The following is a 22,496-nucleotide window of genomic DNA, read 5'->3' on the forward strand; positions in this document are numbered from 1 at the left end:
TGAAAAAAAAACCAACCCGTACAAATCCAATCATTCCCCAAACATTAACCCTGCCAGCCGCTGTGTTACTGTTCTTAGCCGACCCAACCCACGTCTTGCCCCAGCAGAGTGGACTTTCTAGGAAACACAGTCAGTAAAACAAAAACCTGTTCAAGTACATCAAACCTTCTCTAGGGTTGGGGCTCAGGGCAGGCCACCTCAAAATATTCCACAATGGCATATTGATTATTTCAGATTAAAGTTACTTAAGAAACAGCCAGCGCAAGAGGGACACTCTAACCTTCCTTTCTGTCTCCCTGCAAGCAGGAAATAAATGTCCCTGCATCTGGAGGTAGACAGACACCCTTAGAGCCAGAGACGGGGAATTTGAGCTGAGACATCTTTATAAACAAACTTTGTGACATCTTTACTACCCTAAGCCCAGACTCTGTTTAGATTCTTCACTAATGGGGCACCCAAAACTGAAGTTTCTTTGTTCTGTCAATTCCTCATAAATTTCTTGTTTTTTTGTCTAAAAAAGTATAAAAGCTATGTGCTTTGTCCACATCTTAGGTCTCATTTCCATGAGACCTCCGGGCACACAAATTAAAGCTTGTTTTTTTTTTTTCTCCTGTTCATCTGCCTTGTGTCATTTTTATTATTAGTCCGGCCACTAGAACTCAAGAGGGTAGAGGGGGAAATTTTCACTTCCCTGACACTAGCCTCTTCAGGCGGGTATTCTTAACACACAGCAACCATCTTTAAAATGTTTTCTGCCCGTGACTAACCTTCTGAGTATCCTTTATACAATTTCCTGCAGCTTCCTGAAAATTTGAATGTACGTTTTCCCTACTTTTCATTTTCTATTTCTCAACAGCAACCATCCCCACATAAACTTAACCACTTCCTCATTCTCTGAGCTCTTCCTTTTTTCTCATCTCTTCTTTTATTTCATAACAAACTCATTGAAATACAATTCAGATCCTTCTTTTCCACATTCATCTTGTTTACTTCACCCAATAGTAATCCTTACTATCATATTACTGATTGATTTTCCATAACAAAACCCTAGAGCCTAGAGTGGGGGCGAGGAGCAGGGACATTGGGAGGGAGGGAAAGAAAGGGGTGTAAGAGGGAATGCCTAGCCAGTCCTCACTGAGCAGAGGAAAGATGCTTTGAATATTCATACAGAAAGAAGGATTTACACCACTAGTTACTTAGAAGACTGAAAAGTGGTCCCTGCCCTAAATGAGCTTCCGTATTCGGGATGGACTACATGAATATTAGGTAATAAAGCGTGCCAGGTGGAGGTGAGGATTATCAAGTGTGTTCTTTCTTGCCAACTTTGAGACAGGAAGTGCCCTCCTGGAACTCTCATTAATACCTCGGGTTCGAAATATCCCGAACTGAAGCCATCATCTTTCCATAACAAAACTGCTTTGCTTTTCCCCTCCTTGTGGTGAATGGTTTCACCATCCTCCCACTTACTCAAGAAGGAAGCGGGGAGTCATCCTAGACACGCTGCCCCTGCCCCGCCCTCACCCCACGTCAGGCTCCTGGTTCACTGCTGTGTTTCACCCCTCGTCTCTCACCCAGCCCAGGTTCACTCGTCTTCCAGCAATACGCGCTCTCCAGCCCATCCTCCCTAACAGGGGTTTCCAAATCGTGTTTCTTAGAACTCTAGTAGGTCTTGGTTTTTGCTGGTTTCATTTTGGTTTTGGCTGGTTTTTTTGGGCTTCGTTTAGTTTGGGAATCCTTACTCCTACACCACTTAGAATGTCTTTTTCCTCTTTGCTTTGGGAGTCTTCCCTGTTTCCCTGTGGAGGGGAAAGACTTCAAGTCTTCCATGAGCCTACTGGCTTTGATACGTGCCTCTGTAATTTGTTATCTGAGCAAAGTGTTGTAATTACTCTATCTATTCTCTAAAAGTAAACATATGCATAGATATCAAACTTTACAAAACAGTTTTAATAAACTGAGAAGGAATTAAAAGCTCAGCAAACGAAGTATTAAAGGGAGTGCAATTATAATAATTATATCAATTTTCATCTATCTTGGTGTTTCCATGGAATTTTTTCGCATGAAATAGTTTGAAATCTGGATCAAGATAAGAAAGCTTTAATTGTATATTTTCCCTAACTATAGATTTAATTATTGAAAAACAATTCAGAATGATTAACTTACTGATAATTAACTAACAATTAACTTACATGAAATAATCCGTATAATACAATGTCCTACTAACAAACTAAATTTGTAAGAAGTCCAGCAAAGTTTCGTAAATTTTATCAGATCATACAATTAACATTTAATCTGGAGTATAAACAGCGAATGACTGTGAGTTTTCAAAATAAATTAAAAGGCAGTCATAATTCCCCTGTGAGATAAATTTTAACGATATTTTGAAAACATTTTAAATAGTCAAAATTGCTTAACACTAATTTATCTCCCACATTTTCTAATAATTCTGGTAATACTTTAAGCATGTCTTCTCTTGCTGACTGAGAAATCTTCCTTTGGCCTTTAATTGTACTTTATGTTCAGATATAAATTTTCTCTTTCATACTTGAACAAACTTAGAAACTATGAAGACATAAACAAACACATGTAAGTTAATGCTCAGCTAATGATTTTTAATTGCTCAGCAAACATTCTGCACCTACATTCAAGAATACAGCTTAGTATGGTATTATGATATATTTCTCAAATTTTAATACTATATTTTTAAATTTCAAAACTGGTATCGTTGTCAGAGTAACATGTACATCAGAAAACAGAAATTCAGAAATTGCATTACTCTCCAAAATTATTTTACTGACAATGGTTATAGAAATCACACATTGTGGACAGCTTATAAAATGAAAATTTTACTTATTAAAACTTTTTTATTCCACTAATATCTGATTTCATATCAAGAAACACCTTTACTTAGAAACTGTGACTAAGAATAAGGAGATAGATCACAAAATTTAAGAAAATCAGCCACTTATTTTTTTCAAAGGTTAACTAGCTAATAGATTAAAAAAAAATGTTTTTTGTCTGAGTAAGAAATTTCCTTGTGATATATACTGTTAATGTTTATAAATCTATACAGTTTGGCACAAAAAACTATTAAAATATTTAAATATATGGCCTGTTTCTAAATTAATAAAATATAATATCCTTTTAAAATGTTATATATTCAAAATAATTTATTAACTCATGTTTTCATTCATTTATCTATCATTCAACAAAAGTTTGGTAAAAATTGCTTTAATAGATTTCAATTTTTTAATATATAATGACAGACATGTTTTCTGATTTAACATTTTTTGAAAGTGATTACCAGTGTAGCCTGAGTATTAAGTTCCAGTATGGATGGTTATTTAATTGTTAGCATATTCAAAGGGCTAAGCACATCAGGGTTGCCAGCCTGATGCCTGCTGGGCTAGTTTTCACAAATGCTTGAAGACAGTGGGTCTGCGTCAAACTAGAGAAGGTATGTCCTTTTGCCAAGGTATTTACATTTTTAAAAAGTAATAATACATCATAGTGGGCAAACAAAACAGATCTGTGGATTTCAGTCAACCCACGGGCATCAAGGTTGCAATTCTTTCATGGAAATCCTCTCACGTGATCCTTACAAAATCTCTGCAGCTCAAATTGCCGTGAGCTTGCTCGTTCTGATCCCTGTCTTTCCAAATAATTCTAGAAGCTGTAGGAACTTAATTAGTAACACATCCACATGGACAGAGATCCCAGGATCGAGCTGGGAGCACCTCCGCAGGGTGGAAAGTTTAGTAAGAAATGAGCTCTGATTCACCGAATCGAAGACTGCATCAGAGAGTACTTAAAAAAAAATCCTTCAGCACATAGCCGCTGGGGTAGAGGAAGCAGTTCTCTGGCACCAAAGACCAATAAAAGCATAATTCTCCCCAAGATTTTGAAGAAAATATTTAATTTTCACCTAAAATAAAAATGTGTTTTTCATTAGCCTCCACAGTCCACAGCTCTCCCACATACTCTTCCAGAGCATACAAAGTGACATAAAATTCCAAATAGAAGGTAGAAGAAAGCACATTAGGACAGTCCTGGAAAGGGCAGTATATACATGTATAGAAAAGGAAATTAACAAGTGAAACGTTTACTTCTAAAGGACATGGACGTTATCTCGGACAAGGGGAATTTAGGGGCGCGTCATACTTACAGTGTCCTTATCTATACATGACTGGAAGCTTACCCCCAATCAACAAACACATTAGCAGATGCTGCCATCAAATTACATTCAATAAACTCCTACACAAGCATTTGTGGATGTTACTCTATTAAAAGGCACACTTATTTGTTTATACATGTCTTTGCTAGCGTCCTAAATTTGGGTTCCAGATGATCCAGAAACTCAAGCCCCTCGTCTTCCTGCCGATCGCTGCAGCAGCCCACCGAGCCGGCCACAGAGCCTTTCCCTTCATAGTTATAAGAGCGAACGTAGTCTTCAGAATGCTTATGCTCCTCGTTCTGGCCACACAGGTACACCTTCTGTATCGAAAAAGAGCACATTTTATTATTATTTTTTTAAAAAACACCTAAACATATTAGCATTAAAAATAATGTCTTTGATTTACCTTTTACTGTTTAATTTTTAATCAGAGTGTGTCCTCTAATGGATTCCTACATATAAAAAATGCACATGATTGGTCTGTATTATATTCATTCTTAAAATATAGCAAATATATAAATGCTCCTAGTGAACACATTTTTGAAAGTTAAAGCTACACACACACATTGCACCCCTACCTTACAATTTCCCATTTAAATACAAGATCTGTGTGGTTGAAATGTGTCTTTGCAACTTTTTTCACATATTTGGGGCAAACCAACATCGGCTATGATTCTTACGTTTACACACTATTATATATAATAATGTAACATATTAAACTGGCTACTATTAATCTATATAGATTGATCTGAATATAAAATAAGGAACTAAAACCCAAAATAAAAGCTTAACAGTCTGTTCAGTGGATGGTGATAGGATTTTATAACCACACGGAGGATTCAATACACTAAAACTGTTTATAATTTGTGATCCGTGCATCATTCTACAACAAATATTTCACTCCGAGGGATCTTCCTGGTAACGTTTAGGGAAGACAGTCAGTCTTTTTACACTTCCTAAAGTACAGGATGCTTACATACACCACTCCTAGATACAGTTTTGTAAATCTTATTTTAAACATTGAACTTTACAAGATCATTTTTCTCTTTGGACTTGGACCTGACATCCACCTGTATGATACTTCAACACTAAAAAGGCACGGAGTCCTAGATTGATGAGGAGTAAAACTTTTGGGAAATCCTGAATTGTAAGTGTGTTCAACTTTCATGTAATATGAACTTGAAGACACCAGCACTTACTTCGCCAAGCCGAGGTTGGGTGAAGCTGTGCCATTCAGTGTATGTGTATCTGCCGGTGTCCATTCCTCCCTGTCCTACGCCCTTGACTGATTCCATGGTCTGATGTCCACCTCCTTTGCTGGAATCCAAAGTGTAGCCGCCTTTGACCATCTCAAAACTTTGCTGTGTTTTGACACCCTGGCCACCAAGTGTGCCAACAGATATGTTTGTGTCACAAATGTTGGACGTCTGTGTGGGGAGTTTAATATTTGCTTCCTAAAAATAGAGTTATAAATGAATAAATCAAATTGAAATGAACATTTCCCACCATAGGCAACTCACTTAGCAGCTATGCCTCTCAGTTCCCCATACAGAAAATCAGGATAATAACAGTACCCGAATCATAGTTGTGAGAGGTTACATTATGTCACCCCAAAATTCAGATGTTAAGTCCTAACCCTCAGTGCCTCAGAATGTGATCTGATTCAAAGATAGGGTCACTAGAGTTACAAGTAGCTAAATTAAGATAAGATCATACTCAATTAAGGTGGGTCCTTAATCCAAAAGGGGGAACTTGACACAGATGCACCCACACACACAGAATCCCATACAAAGATTTGATTTATGCTGTCATAAGCCAAGGAACTCCCGGAAGCTAGGAGGGAGACCTGGAATAGATTCTCCCGTAGCACCTTCAGAGGGATCATGGCTCTGCCAACACCTTGATCTCTAATTTCTAGCCTTCAGAACCATGAGACAATAAATTTCTATTTAAGTTACTCAGTTTGTGGTACTTTGTTACAGCAGTCCTGGGAAACTAATATAATAGAATTATGAAACTGAAATGAATTAACATATACGGGTCCTCTGGAACTCTGCTCAGGGTAGTTAGTGCTCTGAAAGCAAGAGCTGTTATTATTATTACTATTTTATGTAATAATCAACTGTCATCATTGAACCAGCAAACAAAGGAAAGAGAAATCTGATTTACCATCACTTCCTCTCCGGGTCCTTCAGTGTTTGATACAATTAAGTTTTGCTGGGCTACATCTTCGGGAAAACATTTCTTTACTGCTTTCTTAGCAGTAACACAGAAACACGTAAACAGAACACCTAAAAAGCAAAAATATGTAAGCAAAATAGCATTTTTTCATGCTGGTATATATAAAATCATTTGAATTGTATGATATTTTTAAACGCTTCTTCACAGAACTTAAAAAAATTTGTTCCATAAATTTCAAACAGAATATTAACAGTTGTATTTGTATACAGGCCATCCCTGTCTTAGTGAGATTATGTTATTAGGCTAAAGAAGAAACGAATCAGTAAAACACAAGAAGAATAATGTGAACATAGTTTATCAATAGGTGTCTTCCCAGGTCCAGAATTAACTTAATGTGCCCCTTCTTTCCTCCACACTGAAATGGTAACTTCAGTTGATTGGAATTTAAGGTAGTATTATTGGTGTTTCAAATCCACACAAAAGGCACTCAAAGATCTTAGAATCATAAAACAAAGAATATCAGGCATAAATTAAACAGTAAAAGCAATCACATAGAGTCAGTGCCTGGTTTTGAAAACATACTTTAAATGCTAAGAGGAATATCCAGTTTAACCTGAAACTCCACTCACTGAATCCAGATAGAGTAAAGACTATGGGAAAAGTGTGTAAATGCAAATAGGCTGTATGTAGTCAAATAGATTGTTCAAAAAAAAGGGAGGAAGGAAGGGAAAAGGGGATAAGGAAGGAAAGAAAGAAGGAAAGAAGAGAAGGAGGAAGTGAGCGGGGGAGGGTAGAAGTGTGGGCAATGATTTCCATCACTTTTACATCTCCCAAAAAAAAACAACAGCTTGCAGAATGCAAAATCTTAGGATTCTCTGCATCCATGTACTTTTCCTTAGTGGCTCACCACATGACCATTCCCTGTACACTGGAGTCTTCCTGAGGAGGGAGGGTATAGCCCAGTGGAAGGGTTCAACCCCCAGTACCTCCATTAGAAAATAAAAAAGCCTAATTACCCCGACATTGGAGTCTTCTTAAGATGTATGCTAAATCACTTCATTAATTTACATTAATAACGTTGAGCATAAACATCTAGGTAAATTTTTAAACTACCCTTTTCACTAATGCTTTGTGTGTGTTCACTGCATGAATCTGGCTGGTTGAAAGAGGATAATATTTTTGTTTGTGAGGGAATCTTAATGTTAATTTTATCTAACTTCTTCATTTTACATATAGAAAAATGAGCTCAAAGAAGCGGAAATGATTTACTCAGCATCTCATGGCTAATTATTGGAAGAACTGAGGTTACACCTTTGAAAATTACTTTAGATATAATCTGCTCTTACTGATAGGTTTATTTTTCTACGACTCAAAACCCCAAACCATAGGGTACACACAAGCTTTTTAGAAGGACACATTTACCAAAGGTTATAAATGTCATTGATAGAAAGAATTGGCGTACATTTTAAAAAATGTTTGATGACACTTTTTGCTAACACATTCTAGATAATTGTACTTACATAACAACAATGCAGAACCCAGCACCATGGCAAGAATAGCCCATCTTCCAAGTATTACATTTGATGGCGTGATATCTCTCGGAAGTTTAGTAGTCATTCTACAATCAGTGGGAGTAGTACAGTCACATACTCTCACTGATAACGTGTATGTGGCAGCAAGACCATGTCTGTCTTTTATTTGGATAGGCACAGAGTAATAGTCATAATCAAGATTTTGCCGTTCACGAAGAATGGCAGTTTTACCTATGGGAAAAAAAGACAGAATATATATATATATATATAGATACAACTTTTCAATAGCAATATTGAAATGACTTTTGATTTCTTGAAAAACCAGGAAAATCCTTTGTTATTGCTTTCCTTGTAGTAGACTACCCTGTACTTAAATGTTACTCAAATACTGTATTGAAATAGATTTGTATGTTTTCTTAAAGATATTCAGAACCAGAGTCTAAACTTAACATGAGTGCATTATTCATTGCTTTAAAAGGCAAGATATTATCCATTTTCTTGGATCAAAAAATAATTTCCTAAAATTAACATTTATTTATTTTAATGAACTAAGGTGAAAATCCAGACCACCAGGCATCCTAAGTTCCTACTGAATAGAAGATTTAGCATCATTACATACCGTCTTTTGTCTCTAACGTCCAAAGTTTGCTGGCAGAATTAACCAGGACGAATTGAAAAGGTGGCCCATTCTCAGGTCCGTCTGCATCTACAGGTTCGAGGACGGCAAAATCCTTACCATGCCGACAAATTGTCACTTCTTTGTCAATTTGCGGTGGGTGATCATTATCATCTTCCAGAAGAACGACTAATGTTCCAGTGCAAGATCTGCCAACTGAAAAAAATTTTAAAAATAGGGTATTTCTTCACTTAATGTAGTTTTGACGATCTCTACGATGTACAGTTGACATCTGCTTTCTACTGGCTGTCTGAACTTGATTTTCACACACTTTCTGAACCACAAATACCGCTGTTACAAGCACATCACTCTGCCTTGCAGGTTTGTAGCTGTAGCAGATGGTGTCCTGAGGGGCTTTTTAAAACTAAAAGGTATGAGTGTATGAGTAATGTCACTAGAGAATAACCAACTGAGAAGAAAAATCGATTTCCTACATCTTTCTTTATGAAGAGCATATATTCATACTGAATACACTAAAATACACACACTTCACATTCGGTCATAATCACGTCCTTGCCTTCTTTTCCTGACCTTTCCCTCGTGTACTCTTTGTTTAAACTTTTTTTGTGAAACTGCTCGTCAAACCCAGTAGGTACACTCCTTCCTGGCAGCTTTGGTACCTTCTCTTGCCTTTGCTGGGAATACTTTTCTCCACCTCTTTGCCTGACAAAACCTTACTATCTTTTGGAGAATGCATTCAAATACCACCTCCTCATGAAGCTGGCCGTGACTTCCATGGACAATGGTGGCCATATTCTCCTGTGATTTCTCAGAGCCCTTGCTACATCATGGGCTCATAAGCTGAACTGCAAACATGTTCGTCCTAGAGACTAAGTTGTTTTCATCTTGAGAGCCCAGTGATCTGCCCAGTACTTCTCAGCTCACTTAAAACTTAATACGAACCCACTGAACATAATGCACTTATTATTTATACTTAAGAAAATTAATTGAATAAGCCATAAAAAAGTTGTACCTTCCACCCTAATTCAAGTAATAGGTTCTTAAAAATAGAAACTCTTACTCTGATCTCTAGATCTCCATTATCATTGGCCTAATGCTTTACATATAAATCTCAATAAACATTTTCAATTAAAATAGTACCCATTGTTGGTGTTTAAGAGATACTGAAGTTTAGAAAACATGTTCAAATTTTACCATTTGTGACAAAATAATATAGTACTATAATGGTAAGCTTTCAAAATTGACATAAACATAAAAATACCTGAGGAAATTTTTTTTTTTTGGCTTTGAATGCTGATATAAATTTTGGTGTGTATTTGTTAGATTTATTATCATAAAGACTACCATATATCACATGCAAATGTAATCTGTAACAATGAAGCCATACCATGTAGTGTATTTCAGTGAATTTTTTCCTGTTGAATAACTAAAAATAATTTATTCAAAGTAACTTTTAAATTAATTATTACATAAGGTAACTGCTGTATATAGCTATTTAAAAGTTATTCAATGTGAACAAGTTTTACAATATCTGGAAATAAAAGGGAGATACAGCTTTTATTACAAAAAAAAATCTGAAATAGCATATAAACATTTTGGTACTGCCATAAATTTGTAAATAAATCTGAATACAAATAACGGCTTCAAAACCAACAAAGAGGTAAATAAAGAAGGAAAGAACCATTTTTAAAAATTAAAAATATGTAGTTACAGGTACTATATATAAGTCAACATGTATGCTATGATTTTAGTTTTTTAAGTTTAAGCAGAGAACTATTTCTCTTTAAGAAAAAATAGAAATCACACTTTAAAATTCTAATAAATTGGGCAGTCATCCAGAGGCAAATCAACTCGTTTAATCCCATATTATTCAACCAGAATTTACTACATAAATGATTATTTTCTATCACAGTCTCTGTTTTAAGCATGGTGTTAAAAGTGAAATGCTTGAAATTGTTAAAATGGATGGTAGTCAAAGCCAGAGCTGAAAACAAAGCATTAGCCTAGATGACTTCTACTACTACCAAAGGCTGATTGCAATTTTTACCTTACTTCTGGGAAATACAGCAAAAAGATAAGTAATCACTGATAATAGCTGAAAATTGTGAAAAGGCAATTGTCTGTCTACTTCTAAACCCTATTTTAAATTAAGCACAGAAGCAAATGCCAAATATCAGTGAGTAAGGAACGTCACAATCTCAGGGCTAGAAAGTACATCTTAGGTTAACTAAAATCTAAATTTATTCATCAACAAAAAGACTCTGAAAAGCAAGAGTTCCCCATCATTAAAGAAATGTTTCCAGGGACCGGAAGTTCACTACATCCTGAACCAGCCCACTCCATGCACAGAGCTCTTTAATTAATCATTAGAAAGTTTTCAGGTTCTTTCTTAGCAAGCTATAATATGTCTTCTAACCATTTCCAATAGTTTGTTCATGTTCTTTCTGGATTATACACATAAAATGTTTACTTCTTTCACATGACAACCCTTGAATATTTATTTTAAGAAAATTCTTTTTACAGCCAAATATAACAAAGCATTTTGTAAACTTTCGAACTCAAGTTTCTACATTAAAACTAATTGTTCCAAGCACCTATTATACGTGTGAACTTGTAAAGGGCTTGGTAGTGAATTTCACAGCCGGGACCTGGAAATTCCCAGGGTTCTCAAACAACGGAGGGAATGACAAATATCAGTATGTGCATGAAGCAAACATGCCAAAATCTCTACCGGATGCTTAGTTAAAGGATGTTCTAGCAGAGAAGAGGGGTCATTATATGAAAATGAGCTCATAACTGGTCTAGTTAGAGGGAAAGAATATACACGAGGAACAATGAAAGCACTTTTATAGAGAAGACGCATCACCTGTAATAATGAACAGATCACTCCCAGGGAAGGAGGGCTTAAAAGGTATTCAGAGAAGAACTGAGCAAAGACTGGTGAGAACCATCACAGAAGCTGTCATTGCCATTTGTTTGAAGAAGTGGAGGGGCCTGAATTTCAAACAGGAGGGCAATGCTATTCTAAGTGGAGGGTGTATAAGACAGTGCTTTCTAGAGTGAAAGCTGGGAAACCAGCCTGACTGACAGAATTGACACAGAAAATACAATGACATAAATTGGATTCTAAGAAACCTAGACTATCTAGATCATCTTGAAATAATTATGAGCATCAAAACTAAACACTCATGGAAATACAATTAATTACTTATATATTTGGCCATTGGAAACACATATTAAATGGATTAAAGTTCAAATAAACAAAATCCTTCATGTCACCATATTTGGTCTTCCACTAAAATTTATAACACCCTTATCTTTGCTTCTTGAACACACTTAGGTTCTCCAGGAGCCTGGGACATAGATTCACCAAGTTTAGATTCGGCGTTTCATTGGTTTGTACTACGACCACTGTACTGACAGACATTCTTTTAGCACCAAGAGACAAAGTTAGTTTATTTTATCTCTGTCCTCCATATTTTCCATCTCTCCAAAGAGTATGTCATTTTTCTATCACCAAGCTTCTGCATTTCCATGAAATCTCCCCCCTTTACCCTTTAATCTGGGCAACTCAACAGATTTCCACTTCTTGTGATATCGATACATCCTTTAACAGGGGAAGTTTTCATACCGAAGAATCTTTTATGAGACTATAATAATCCCTTCATTGATATCATGTGAAAATTTGACCTTGTCTTATGAACCCTAGTTTTCATGGTCCACTACTTGGAACTTAAGAGACTACCACCACTTGTGGAATGAGTCTGTAAATAAATATAAACCTTTGTTTGACACTGTAATTGTGTTCCTGACCAGACTCACTTTTGCTTATAAAGAGGCAGCAAATCACCAAAATTATAAAGTAGTGGCAACAGGTTTCCCCCATTCTTTAGCAGTTTTTTTCCCCTACCTATATTGAAGGAATTACATAAAAAGATTACGTGGGAGGTATCAAGAGGAAAGGAAGGTCATGTGCAGATGAGAAAGTGACAATAGTCACACTGAGGTTGTTTTTCAGATTTTGAAACCTAAGTATTTTTGGCTCATGGGAATAGTTCTTTCAAACTGCTTGGTCATCTCACCAATTATGATGTGCAACACAGAATTTCCATCCCAAGGCAACAGGAATAGACCAAGGCTGAGGGAGGAAGTAAGGAAAGAGAAAACAAGACCTGAATGGGACCGATGTGGATGAACTGGCTTCCCTTTTCATATAAATTGGAAGCAGCAGCACCTTCATTAGTTTAACCTTTGTCTCTTATCACAGAAGCACTTTTTTTAGTAGATGCGGCTTTTATTGTAAAACTATCAAAACAAGCACGGGTATAATATGTGAGAAAAACATTTGTCTTTATTATTAGAACGTCAGGGAGCAAAATGAATAAATGAGCCATTTCATGACTTACTTTCAACTTTTGTTTATTTCTAAGGGATTTGATACGTGTTTATTCACACACTCACTCATTCCTTCTAAAGAAATTGAATGTTTCTGTAGCAAAATACCACAGCACTGCTGTACCATCTTGTTTGTTTGAACATACAAAAAAATGTTAATCATAAAAATAGTGGAAACCATCTTGGATTAAACAGATAGTCAAAAACATAGGTTTTGTCAGGAAGGCCCAAGTTTATATTCATCTTTATCACTTACGGAAATTTACCCCGAGTGGGTGTGTAATTGGTGTGATGGAATGGCATATTATGACTTCTATTCATATTTTTATCATCCTCTTTTAACACCTATTTTTATGATGTATTCATTAGCATCATACTACTTATATACCAATAAACATACTAGTAAATATATGGAGGTGGTTGTGGGCTGGTCTCAGCCTATCAATAACCAAGGTTGTGGCTGAACTGGTCCTTGTTATTTGGATTGCAAGATGCACTCAGCAATAACCATTAGAAAACTTTGAGGAAATAAAAAAAGGTTTATTACTTACAAATCCTGGAAATTACATCGCACACATGGGGCCACACAACAAGAGCAAGTTTGTGGGGGATGGGGCAGGGAAGGGTGGAAAAGGTGTGACGCCTGGGATTCTGCTTTGATTGAGGTGGGGGAGGTGGTTAGGGTTTCAAAGGCTCACTCTTTATGGACAAATTTAAAACACAAGGGCAGGAATTTAAAGCACAAAGGAAGAGGAAAAAACAAGCAGCCCAAAGGGTCAGTTGTTGAAATCAACCAAGATCTCTAAAACAAAAATGCCTGGGGAGATGGGGTAGGGGGTCAGCCTGGCTTTTGACCTGGTTACGTGGCTGGAAATGGGTTATTTGAGATAGCCGTCCCTGAAGCCCTTCTGAAGCAAAGCTTAAGTCAGGCACTTGCATGACAAAAAGAAAAGCCAACTGACAGGGCTTATACTGCAAAGGTTCGTATTAAAAAAAGATTGATATCCTACGGGAGTATGCTCAAAAGGGTTTTGAGATCACTATTTTAGGACATTTGAAGGATAATTCTTCACCATCCAGGTTCTAGAATTAACCTTGGAGAATGATTGCAAATCTCTGCAAAAGACTTTCAAAATCATCGTTTGACCATGTCTTTAGGAAACAGGATAGACGATTTGTTCCTCATTAAGAGCAGGTCAGAACAAACCTATCCGAACCCATCTGTTTTAGGTGGGTTGAATCCTTTCAGCAAGTTCAACTCATAATAATCTAAATCTGTCCCCCTGAGAAAAATAGAGATCCTTGATGAAGCCACTGTACCCGGGGCAGAAATCAAATGACAGGGACTTGAAACTTGGATTTTGGCCATTCATCGCCTCCAAGTTTTGCATTACTGATGCACTGGGACCTAAATTGGGTAGTTTCTAATAAATTAAGCAATCATAATGCAAACTGTTTGCATGACATTTTGATCTGGAAATAAGCAAATTTAAATTTAATCCCAAGATTTCCTTAAAAATACATTCTATATTTTTATTTTATTTCTAGAAAATGGCACTTACCTGCATCCATTGCCATCACGGAAACATTGTATTGGTTGTTTTTTACAAATTTTGATTCTCTGTCTAGAGTTTTTACAGTTTTCAAGTCACCAGTGTGTTCGTTAATTTCAAACCAGTTACCTTCATCTTTTATCTTCTTATACCTAATTTTTAGAAACCAAATGTAAATGCTCAAACCAAAAAGTGGACATAATCTCAAAAATCTGTCATTCTGAAAAATACACAGAATTTCCCCCAGTTAGAAATCAATTATTATTGCAATTAAAAAGAAGGAAATTATGAAAATACATTACCTTAAGCCCTCACTACTGCGCTTTTCCGGATCTAATGCTTTGTATCCAAGGAGCTCTTTGCCCTCTGGGAGGCCGTCTTTACTCTGAATAACTTTTACTGGCGGTTGGCATTCAGGGCCCTCATCAGTGTCTTTAACTTTAACAGTGACAGTTGCAGTGCACATAGTAGGAGCTTGTGAGTTTGGCGCTCTAGAGAATTGTGCTTCGTTAAGAACACCAACTTGCAAAACAACTTGGTCACTGGCTTCATAGTTCAGGGGCTGTTCAACGAACATACCTTAATGAGTCAATATTTAACACTGCACATGGAAGACATAAGTATGATGCCAAGCTGTAGCACGAAAGGGAATATGATTTTTGTGTATAAAATTTTACCAAAAGTTGCTGCTACTAGAGTTAACGACTAATAATTAGCTTCCTAGAGTGACAAACACTATCGAATGCAAAATTGTTGATTTTAAGATTTAATCAATTTTTATTTTCACTTTCCTTTAGGAAGGTCCTGCCTTCATTTTTTTTATTACAAGTTTAGATATTAATAGAAATACAGATAAGTGTTTGAATAAATTCAAATAGACTATTTCTCATTATTTTATTACTTATCAAATGGGATGACAGTGAAAATCCCTCTAAGTATGTAAAATAATTAGATAGACTACTAGGATGTGAAATTTGACTATAATGGAGCAGTTACTCTGAGGATCTGAGTCAAAAGATTTAATATCAAGCAGCACCTTTTCAAAGTACATCGTATTTGAATTTGTTAATTCCTCATTGAAGTGCTTGGTCCTGAATTGAATAATCAGAAAGACTCCTGAAGCAACCGTTAAATGATTAAAGATGAAACTCTATCAAAATAACAAAAAAAAGGAGAAATAAATCTAGAAAAAAATTTTAATAAAGAAATAAATAAAAAGAAAGAGAAAAAGAATTGGCAATATTATAATGAAGGGACATTTTCTAAAAATCTTACGAGGAAGGAAAAATTTATACATATCACTTCTAAGAAAATAGACTGTCTCCAAGAAATTAATGAGGAAAGATGCAAGAGGTTAGTGAGGGCTGTGGGTAGAAGGACTCAGAAAGAACACAAGTTCAGTTAATCATTCTTGGAGCCAGTAATTGCAATTAAATTTTAAAAATCCCAAAGCACTGGTTACCCCAAATACAGTGGGATTAATGGGAAAAGCTGCTGAATATTCGGTAAATGGTGTGTCTTATAAAATGCATTACAGAGTGCTGAAAGTCTAATCTGAGCATGAGGGGAACTGAAGAGTCAAGAGGCTGACTTTAAATATTGATTCTTCTCTTTCTCGCTGTCTTATGTTCTATAAAATAATGGATTTAGATAAGTGAGTGTCTAAGACTCCTTTTGAGGCTAATATCTGATTACTAATTCAATATTTCTCTGCCTTGGTTTTCCTCATACATAGAACAATCAATTTTGCACCTCTGATGCCTTTCTTCTAAGAGAAAATGAGAAAAAAATAATAATAAAGTTTATGTATAAAACAATGAAAATCATTTCAGCATTGCATTGCAACACTCTAGTTATATACATACAGGAATTACTATATGTATAGTTATATATTATTATATATAGTTATTATTATATATTGTAATTTCCATTTATAACTATATATAATAATTCCTGCATATATAATGTATATGCCCAAGTGTAGGTTAGAACTTTGTAAAGCATTGCTTGATACATATATATTTACATATATATTTTTTTTACCTTAACAACACACAAGACTGCTTCATTTGTGTTTGGATCTGTGCTAATTCTGAAGTTTCCATTTTCATTTCCCTGTAGGATCTTGTATACAGCCTTTGAGTGAGGCGTGTTTGGCAAATCCTGGTCACGTACTGCCATTCGTAAAATCTCAACGTCAATTCTGTTTTCTTCTACTTCTGTAAAATACTGAAACCATTGCCTCTTCTTATTATAAACTCATAGTTTCACTGATGTGATTTTCTACTCTAAAGGTTATATTTAAAGAAAAAGAAAACAAAGTGATATGGAAATATGCAATTATACATCGGGAAGAATTTACACGTTTAACACATAAGCTCACTCCTTTCTTTTATAAACTGATACTACTGTTTCAAATCTTATCCATTCTTCAAAGACTAACTCATGTCTTAACTTTTCAACTTCTCTGAGGTGATTTTTCTAATCATTCAAGCCCTCATGTTTGTCTCCATTCTGTACTTCTACAGTATTTACAGTCTATCACCCCTATTTTATACATAAAATGCTTTATATTAAGATATTAAGGCTTCAGTGTTTGAAGATAACTATAAATTTTATTTTTTAACTTTTGATTCACTAGCAAACACTCTAAGGAAAAAGTTTTCCCTTCTTTGAGAAATTAAATCATAGTTTTTTTTCCCAACACCCCTTAAAAAAGAAATATGATTATGGAAAAAGACTAAAAAAAGTAGTAAATCAGAATCTTCCAGAGATGTAAAATGAATTCATAGAAGGAAGACAGCCTGGTAGCCTTTGGAACATAATGGATCTAGATGCTAATCCCACTTTTTCCTCTTATATCATCTGTATGTATGAGAGTATGGACACGTTACTTAGCTGACCTTCACATCCTCCTATGAAATAAGGGATAAAACATATCCTTAAAAATCATAGGGATTAATGTAAAAATATTGTATAGATGTGCTTGTCATTACAGGTTTTCCCTTCTTTGACTTGTATTCTGGTACAGATTAATGAGAAAAGTGGAGACGACTTACTAAAAGTTCAAGAAAGAAGAATCACTTCCTGGAAGTACCATCCTACACACACCTCTTGTGTTGTGTGTTCCTAAGTCAGCGTGTGTTCATGGGTAACCCGGGAAGAGACTGCACATAGATGGCTGTACTCCTGACTTCCCAGCAGAGCAGAAGATGTAAACTAGCCCCTCTGTTATCTTAAAAAGTTGAAGAGTCAAGAACACCAGAGAGATGTCCTCTTCCCCTTCACAACTGTAAAGGAAATTTAAGTCCAAAGAATCTGATATCAGAGCTTGACATCCAAGAAGCACTGAACACGTGAATAAACTCAAGGGATAGAAAGCAATTAGATGGCCAAGAGAGTATTCATTTCCTTGCATCCAGGAATAATAGCCACTTTGATTATTTGTACAGAAATCATATTTTCCTATGAGTATTATTTGGAAGTCGTTGCTATTAAAACCAAAATGTGTAATCTGTGAGCTAACAAATTTCAGATTTTTTTTAAAAGTAAATGAATCTAGAGAAATGAATACAGAGATATACTCACAGAAGATTCTGTAAAATATGGTGGATTGTCATTTTCATCCTCAAGCGAAATAGTAATTGTTCCTGTATTAAATAACCCAAAAGGTTGGCCTCCCATGTCTCGCACTTCCATTATCAACTTGTACGTATCACATTTCTGAAAAAAAAAACAGGGAAAAGGTACACTGATGACCACTTCTATTTCCTGTAACCTGTGATTCTCATAGCCCTTGTTCAGGCTTTGATTATTGTACAAATTCTTTTTTGAAATTTTTTCCAGAAAAAAGCTACCACAAATACAAACATCGAATAAGAGACAGGTCAGTCAATACAATGGAAAGTTGATGTTTCTAATATAACATTTCAAAATGTAAAATTATTTTAGCATCCACACATCAAACCAGGTCAGTGACGTCAAGTGAAGCCTTGTCTAGCACCTTGCACCTTCCCCCAAGTCCCTGTAGGTACAAAGGAAGTGTCCTGAGAAGCCCTAAGCACAGCCCGCGTGGAAGCACTCCTGGAGAGGGGGGCCTTACTGCGACTTCCCTGGGAGTTCGCCATCAGTTTAAACATAGTTTAGTGGCTGAGAAATGAATTAAGCAATTCATTACTTCTCTATCCAGCAAAGGCGTAGCTGTGGTGATAACACCTGTATCTGGATGGACGGAGAAATGCTTTGGGTGATCTGGGATTTGCTGTAAGATTTTATATCTCAGACGAGTATGCAGAGTGTCAGGTTCATCGTGGTCGATGGCCGTCACTTTTCCCACTGAAGTTCCTGTTTAGATAAATCCAACAATTTCAACAATTTCAAACAGCGACACAACTGAATTACAAACAAAAATAAAAATCCAGGCATTGCTGTAGCATATTCTCAAAACCACCAGTTGATTAATGTTAAATGTTATGGATAAGTGGAGAAGTATCTAAATGCTCTCCAAAACTCTAAGTGCCCCTTACCTGGAAACATCGACTAGGTAGCTACCGTGGATAATATGATTTGCATTCTGTCTACGTGGGAACATCCACCCCACCCATGGTAACAGCGGTTCTCAAATTCTTCCTCCCAAACCAGTTCATGGACCATTTTTGGATGGTGTCTTCTCTGTATAGCTTGTTCTTTTCAAAGGCCAACTTGATAATGTTAATTAAAGGAAGAGCACAGCTTTGCATATGATAACAAAGGTTTTATGCTTTTGTATTTTAATAAATGTGCTGAATTGTTAATATATACAAGACTTAAACATTATGCAACAGTTTGAGTGTCATTTGGACCAGCTTTATGTCCCAGAAATCAGAGTATTGGAAACGCTGCTTTAGCAAACCACTTATTGTGGGAAAACAGTATTAAATATGCCTACATAATGACAACAGGATGAGGAGGTATAAAAACTAACAACATAAAAACTAGCAACTTTATGAATAAACTAGACAGTCTTCTTATACCCTTTGGTTTGACAAGGTCACAATCTTGGCTGCTGAGAACATCAAGCCAATTAAAAATTGTTTTTCAATTTGTTTGGAAAAATGCACTGAGTAAAGGAACGCATAGGTTGTTACAAGCCAGGTCAGCATTTCCATACCATCATCTATTTCCGGCTCCTTGAAAATGTATTGTGACGATCTATTGCTTTATAAATATATCTGTGACACATATGCACACGATCAAAATAGAAACAATAAAGAGCATCTGTCTGTCACACACTCATATGCACTAGAACTTTATGTATCACTTAGCTGCCATCCACATGTGCCTGGAAAATGAGTGCAAAAAGGTTTGCCTTTGAAGAGCCTATGATCTTATAAGACTACAAAATTTTGTAGCATATCCTTGAAAGTCCAGCATTTAAAAATGTTCTGCATAATTGTGTTTAAAAGATCAATAAGGAATTCGATGGAAGCAAAAATCTCATGTTTTCCCTGAAGCGTGAACTTACCGGTTCGGCAGTTCTCGGGCACACTAAACATAGTCAATTTGCTTTCAAAGTACGGGGCATTGTCATTATCATCTTCGACTTTGAACAGCAAGGGCAGTGGGTACTCGGGTGCATAACCGTCTATGGTCGTCGCGTAGGCATAGAGCTGAAAGGTAGATAACCCCCATCAGCTGATTCTTCAAGAACAAATTAAGCACAGAATTAAACCTAGCAGTTGGGGAGAGACGTAATGTTTGAAAAAAAAAAATCATCTGCAAAGGCATATCTAGCTCAGAACTTATCCAATGGAGAAAAAACACACCAGCACAGTCTGTGTCTGAATTAGGTTAACTCAGGAGAATCCACTTATGTTCCTATGATAGAGAAACTATGAATCTTTTCGTAATTAGTCACTAAAGCAACAGTTTCAAAAAGCTCAATGAGAGGAATGGTTTGGCAGCCTAGTTTCCATCATTCTATATTAAAGCAATAATAATATACTTAAACATTGTCATAATTAGTATAAACAGAATACTATACTTTAGTAGGATTAGTCATATTTTTAGCCGAGTTAGAAGAGTGTCATTTAAATTTTATGTGTGTACTATTGTGATGTCATTTTCCCTTTGAATTCTTCGGTAGCTTGAAGAACCTCATCTCTTCTAGCCCTTTTGCACTGTAATTTGCCCTTATCTTTGAAATTGCTCTCATCTTTGGGAAAATGCAAACAGTTGTCAGCAGGAGTTGGGACTTGAATTTGGCGCTGAATTGAGAGTGGGGCATCCAGTGCAGACTGGGCAGAGGAAGGGAGAGAGCGGGGACACCAATGCTGAGTGTGTACAGAATGTGATTAGCAACGTGTATATGAAGACAACAGACGGACTTGTGTGTCTGGAAAAGAAATCACACGTTACAAGATAGTAAGGCTCTGTCTGGATAGAAAAGAAGGGACTGGATTGAACCAATTTTTCCCTACAAACCTATAAAGTCCAGACTCTTCTCAACATTCTAGAGGAAGAGTGTTTGCAGCTGCTTTCTTTCACAGAATAACTTGGAACTATTGAAGAAAATTCACTTCTTCTGCAACTCTTCTTTAAAAAGCTTGAAAAAGGACCTTATATAAATCCCTAAAAATCAGATGAATTGAATGGTTTAAAACAAATTCCTCCAACTGCAATAATGGTGTGACTCATCCAGAAAATTCTTTGCCAGCCAGCCAAGATTGAACAATACAACATGGGACAAGAGAGCAAACAAGGGAGCAGCAATGATAGGAACTGAATTAGACCTGCGGCTACTGTTTCCAAAAACCAATGAAATCAAATTATTTCAAACCACAATAATTTATTAATACTTAACATTTATATCAGTTAGATAAAAGCAAAGAATTGGAAAATCCCATCAAAATCCCCAGCTTTGAGGACAAAATTCTGGAGCATGTGCGTTATTTGAGCTACCATCAGAATATTTTTAAAGAGCTTTACAGTTAATATAGTGATTTGGCCACATTATGGTATTGAATGATCCCAACAGCTCAGAGGTAGATAAGACAACTATTAGCAGTCCATAAAAGGGAGAAGAAAGCAATCTTGAGGTTGTGGCCTGCCCAAGACTAAAAGGAAAAGTGGCAGATACTGAAGATCCACTAATTTCCAGAGAAATAAGCTTTCCAGTATAAAAGAATAGGTAAAACTGATTTGATAGAAAAGCAAAGACATTTTAATTTTAATCTCTGCATTGACAGAGAAGGCTTCTTTCTATTCCACATTGTCTCAAGTGATTTTATAGCTGGCACCATGTTTACATCTAGTTGTTGCACTTCCCCTTATGAATTTTGTTGATTGCAATTGGTGTTTCTTAATGCCAATTCAATCTTAAGCATGTTAATGGGAACCAGAGAAACACAAATAATTCAGAAGGGAAAATTATTCAAAAGCCCAACTTTGAGCAAAAATTGCCAACTATTTTATTCCTTTGTCCTTTAAAAGATGTCAAAAAATAGTGAAGTAATGTATTTTCATTTTAAACTATTCTCTCTGGCAATGATCTGGGGAAGAAGCCAAAACAGACAGCAGGTTGATGAGTGAGAAGCAGATGAAGACCTCAACCCCCATAAACAAGATGTTATCAGTACCGTAAGAGACGACACGTACATCGCATCGCCCAGGGCAGGCAGCTCTTTATTCAGTATTAAGACCTTTTCTTCTGTGGTTAGATCTTTTCTGCTTGTGAAGGAGCTATCAGGGCAACCAGCAGAGAACTTATACATTTAAACATCATGAAGAAATTATGTCCTTCTAATCCAACCATTTTATTTAATTATGAAATCCCTAAAATGGAACATTAACCTTGCTTCAAACATTTCACTACCTTATATAGAGCTTTGAAATCCTTAAAATAGGGTCCTCGGCATCAACTATCGAGTCCTTCACACTGTGATCTTTACTTCCTGCTCTTATCTCACACCCTTTCTTAGCTTCAAACGATGCCTTCAGCTAGGGTTTGTTGTTCCTGTAGATTTATTTCAAACCATGGTTCTTTC

At 36.1% G+C, this 22,496-nt stretch overlaps 1 protein-coding gene across 6 annotated transcripts in view; it reads right to left on the reverse strand.

Moving 5' to 3' along the window:
- Positions 1-2,591: 2,591 nt before the first annotated feature.
- DSC1 (desmocollin 1) overlaps positions 2,592-22,496 on the reverse strand; it is a 274,987-nt gene continuing 255,082 nt past the window's right edge. For 5 of the 6 annotated variants that reach the window (XM_074352204.1, XM_074352203.1, XM_074352202.1 and 2 more), the window contains 11 exons: positions 19,976-20,120; positions 18,650-18,816; positions 18,061-18,195; positions 16,516-16,701; positions 14,775-15,034; positions 14,482-14,624; positions 8,507-8,719; positions 7,876-8,118; positions 6,344-6,465; positions 5,374-5,628; positions 2,592-4,494 (listed from right to left, as the gene is read on the reverse strand). In XM_074352204.1, coding sequence (XP_074208305.1) covers positions 4,297-4,494; positions 5,374-5,628; positions 6,344-6,465; positions 7,876-8,118; positions 8,507-8,719; positions 14,482-14,624; positions 14,775-15,034; positions 16,516-16,701; positions 18,061-18,195; positions 18,650-18,816; positions 19,976-20,120 — 2,067 coding nt within the window. In that variant the 3' untranslated portion in view covers positions 2,592-4,296. Of the gene's footprint in view, positions 4,495-4,580; positions 4,627-5,373; positions 5,629-6,343; positions 6,466-7,875; positions 8,119-8,506; positions 8,720-14,481; positions 14,625-14,774; positions 15,035-16,515; positions 16,702-18,060; positions 18,196-18,649; positions 18,817-19,975; positions 20,121-22,496 lie in introns of all 6 variants that reach the window. The other variant, XM_074352208.1, reaches the window with a different exon arrangement.

The sequence above is a fragment of the Camelus bactrianus genome, chromosome 24 (assembly GCF_048773025.1).
Source record: "Camelus bactrianus isolate YW-2024 breed Bactrian camel chromosome 24, ASM4877302v1, whole genome shotgun sequence".
NCBI classification, from domain to species: domain Eukaryota; kingdom Metazoa; phylum Chordata; class Mammalia; order Artiodactyla; family Camelidae; genus Camelus; species Camelus bactrianus.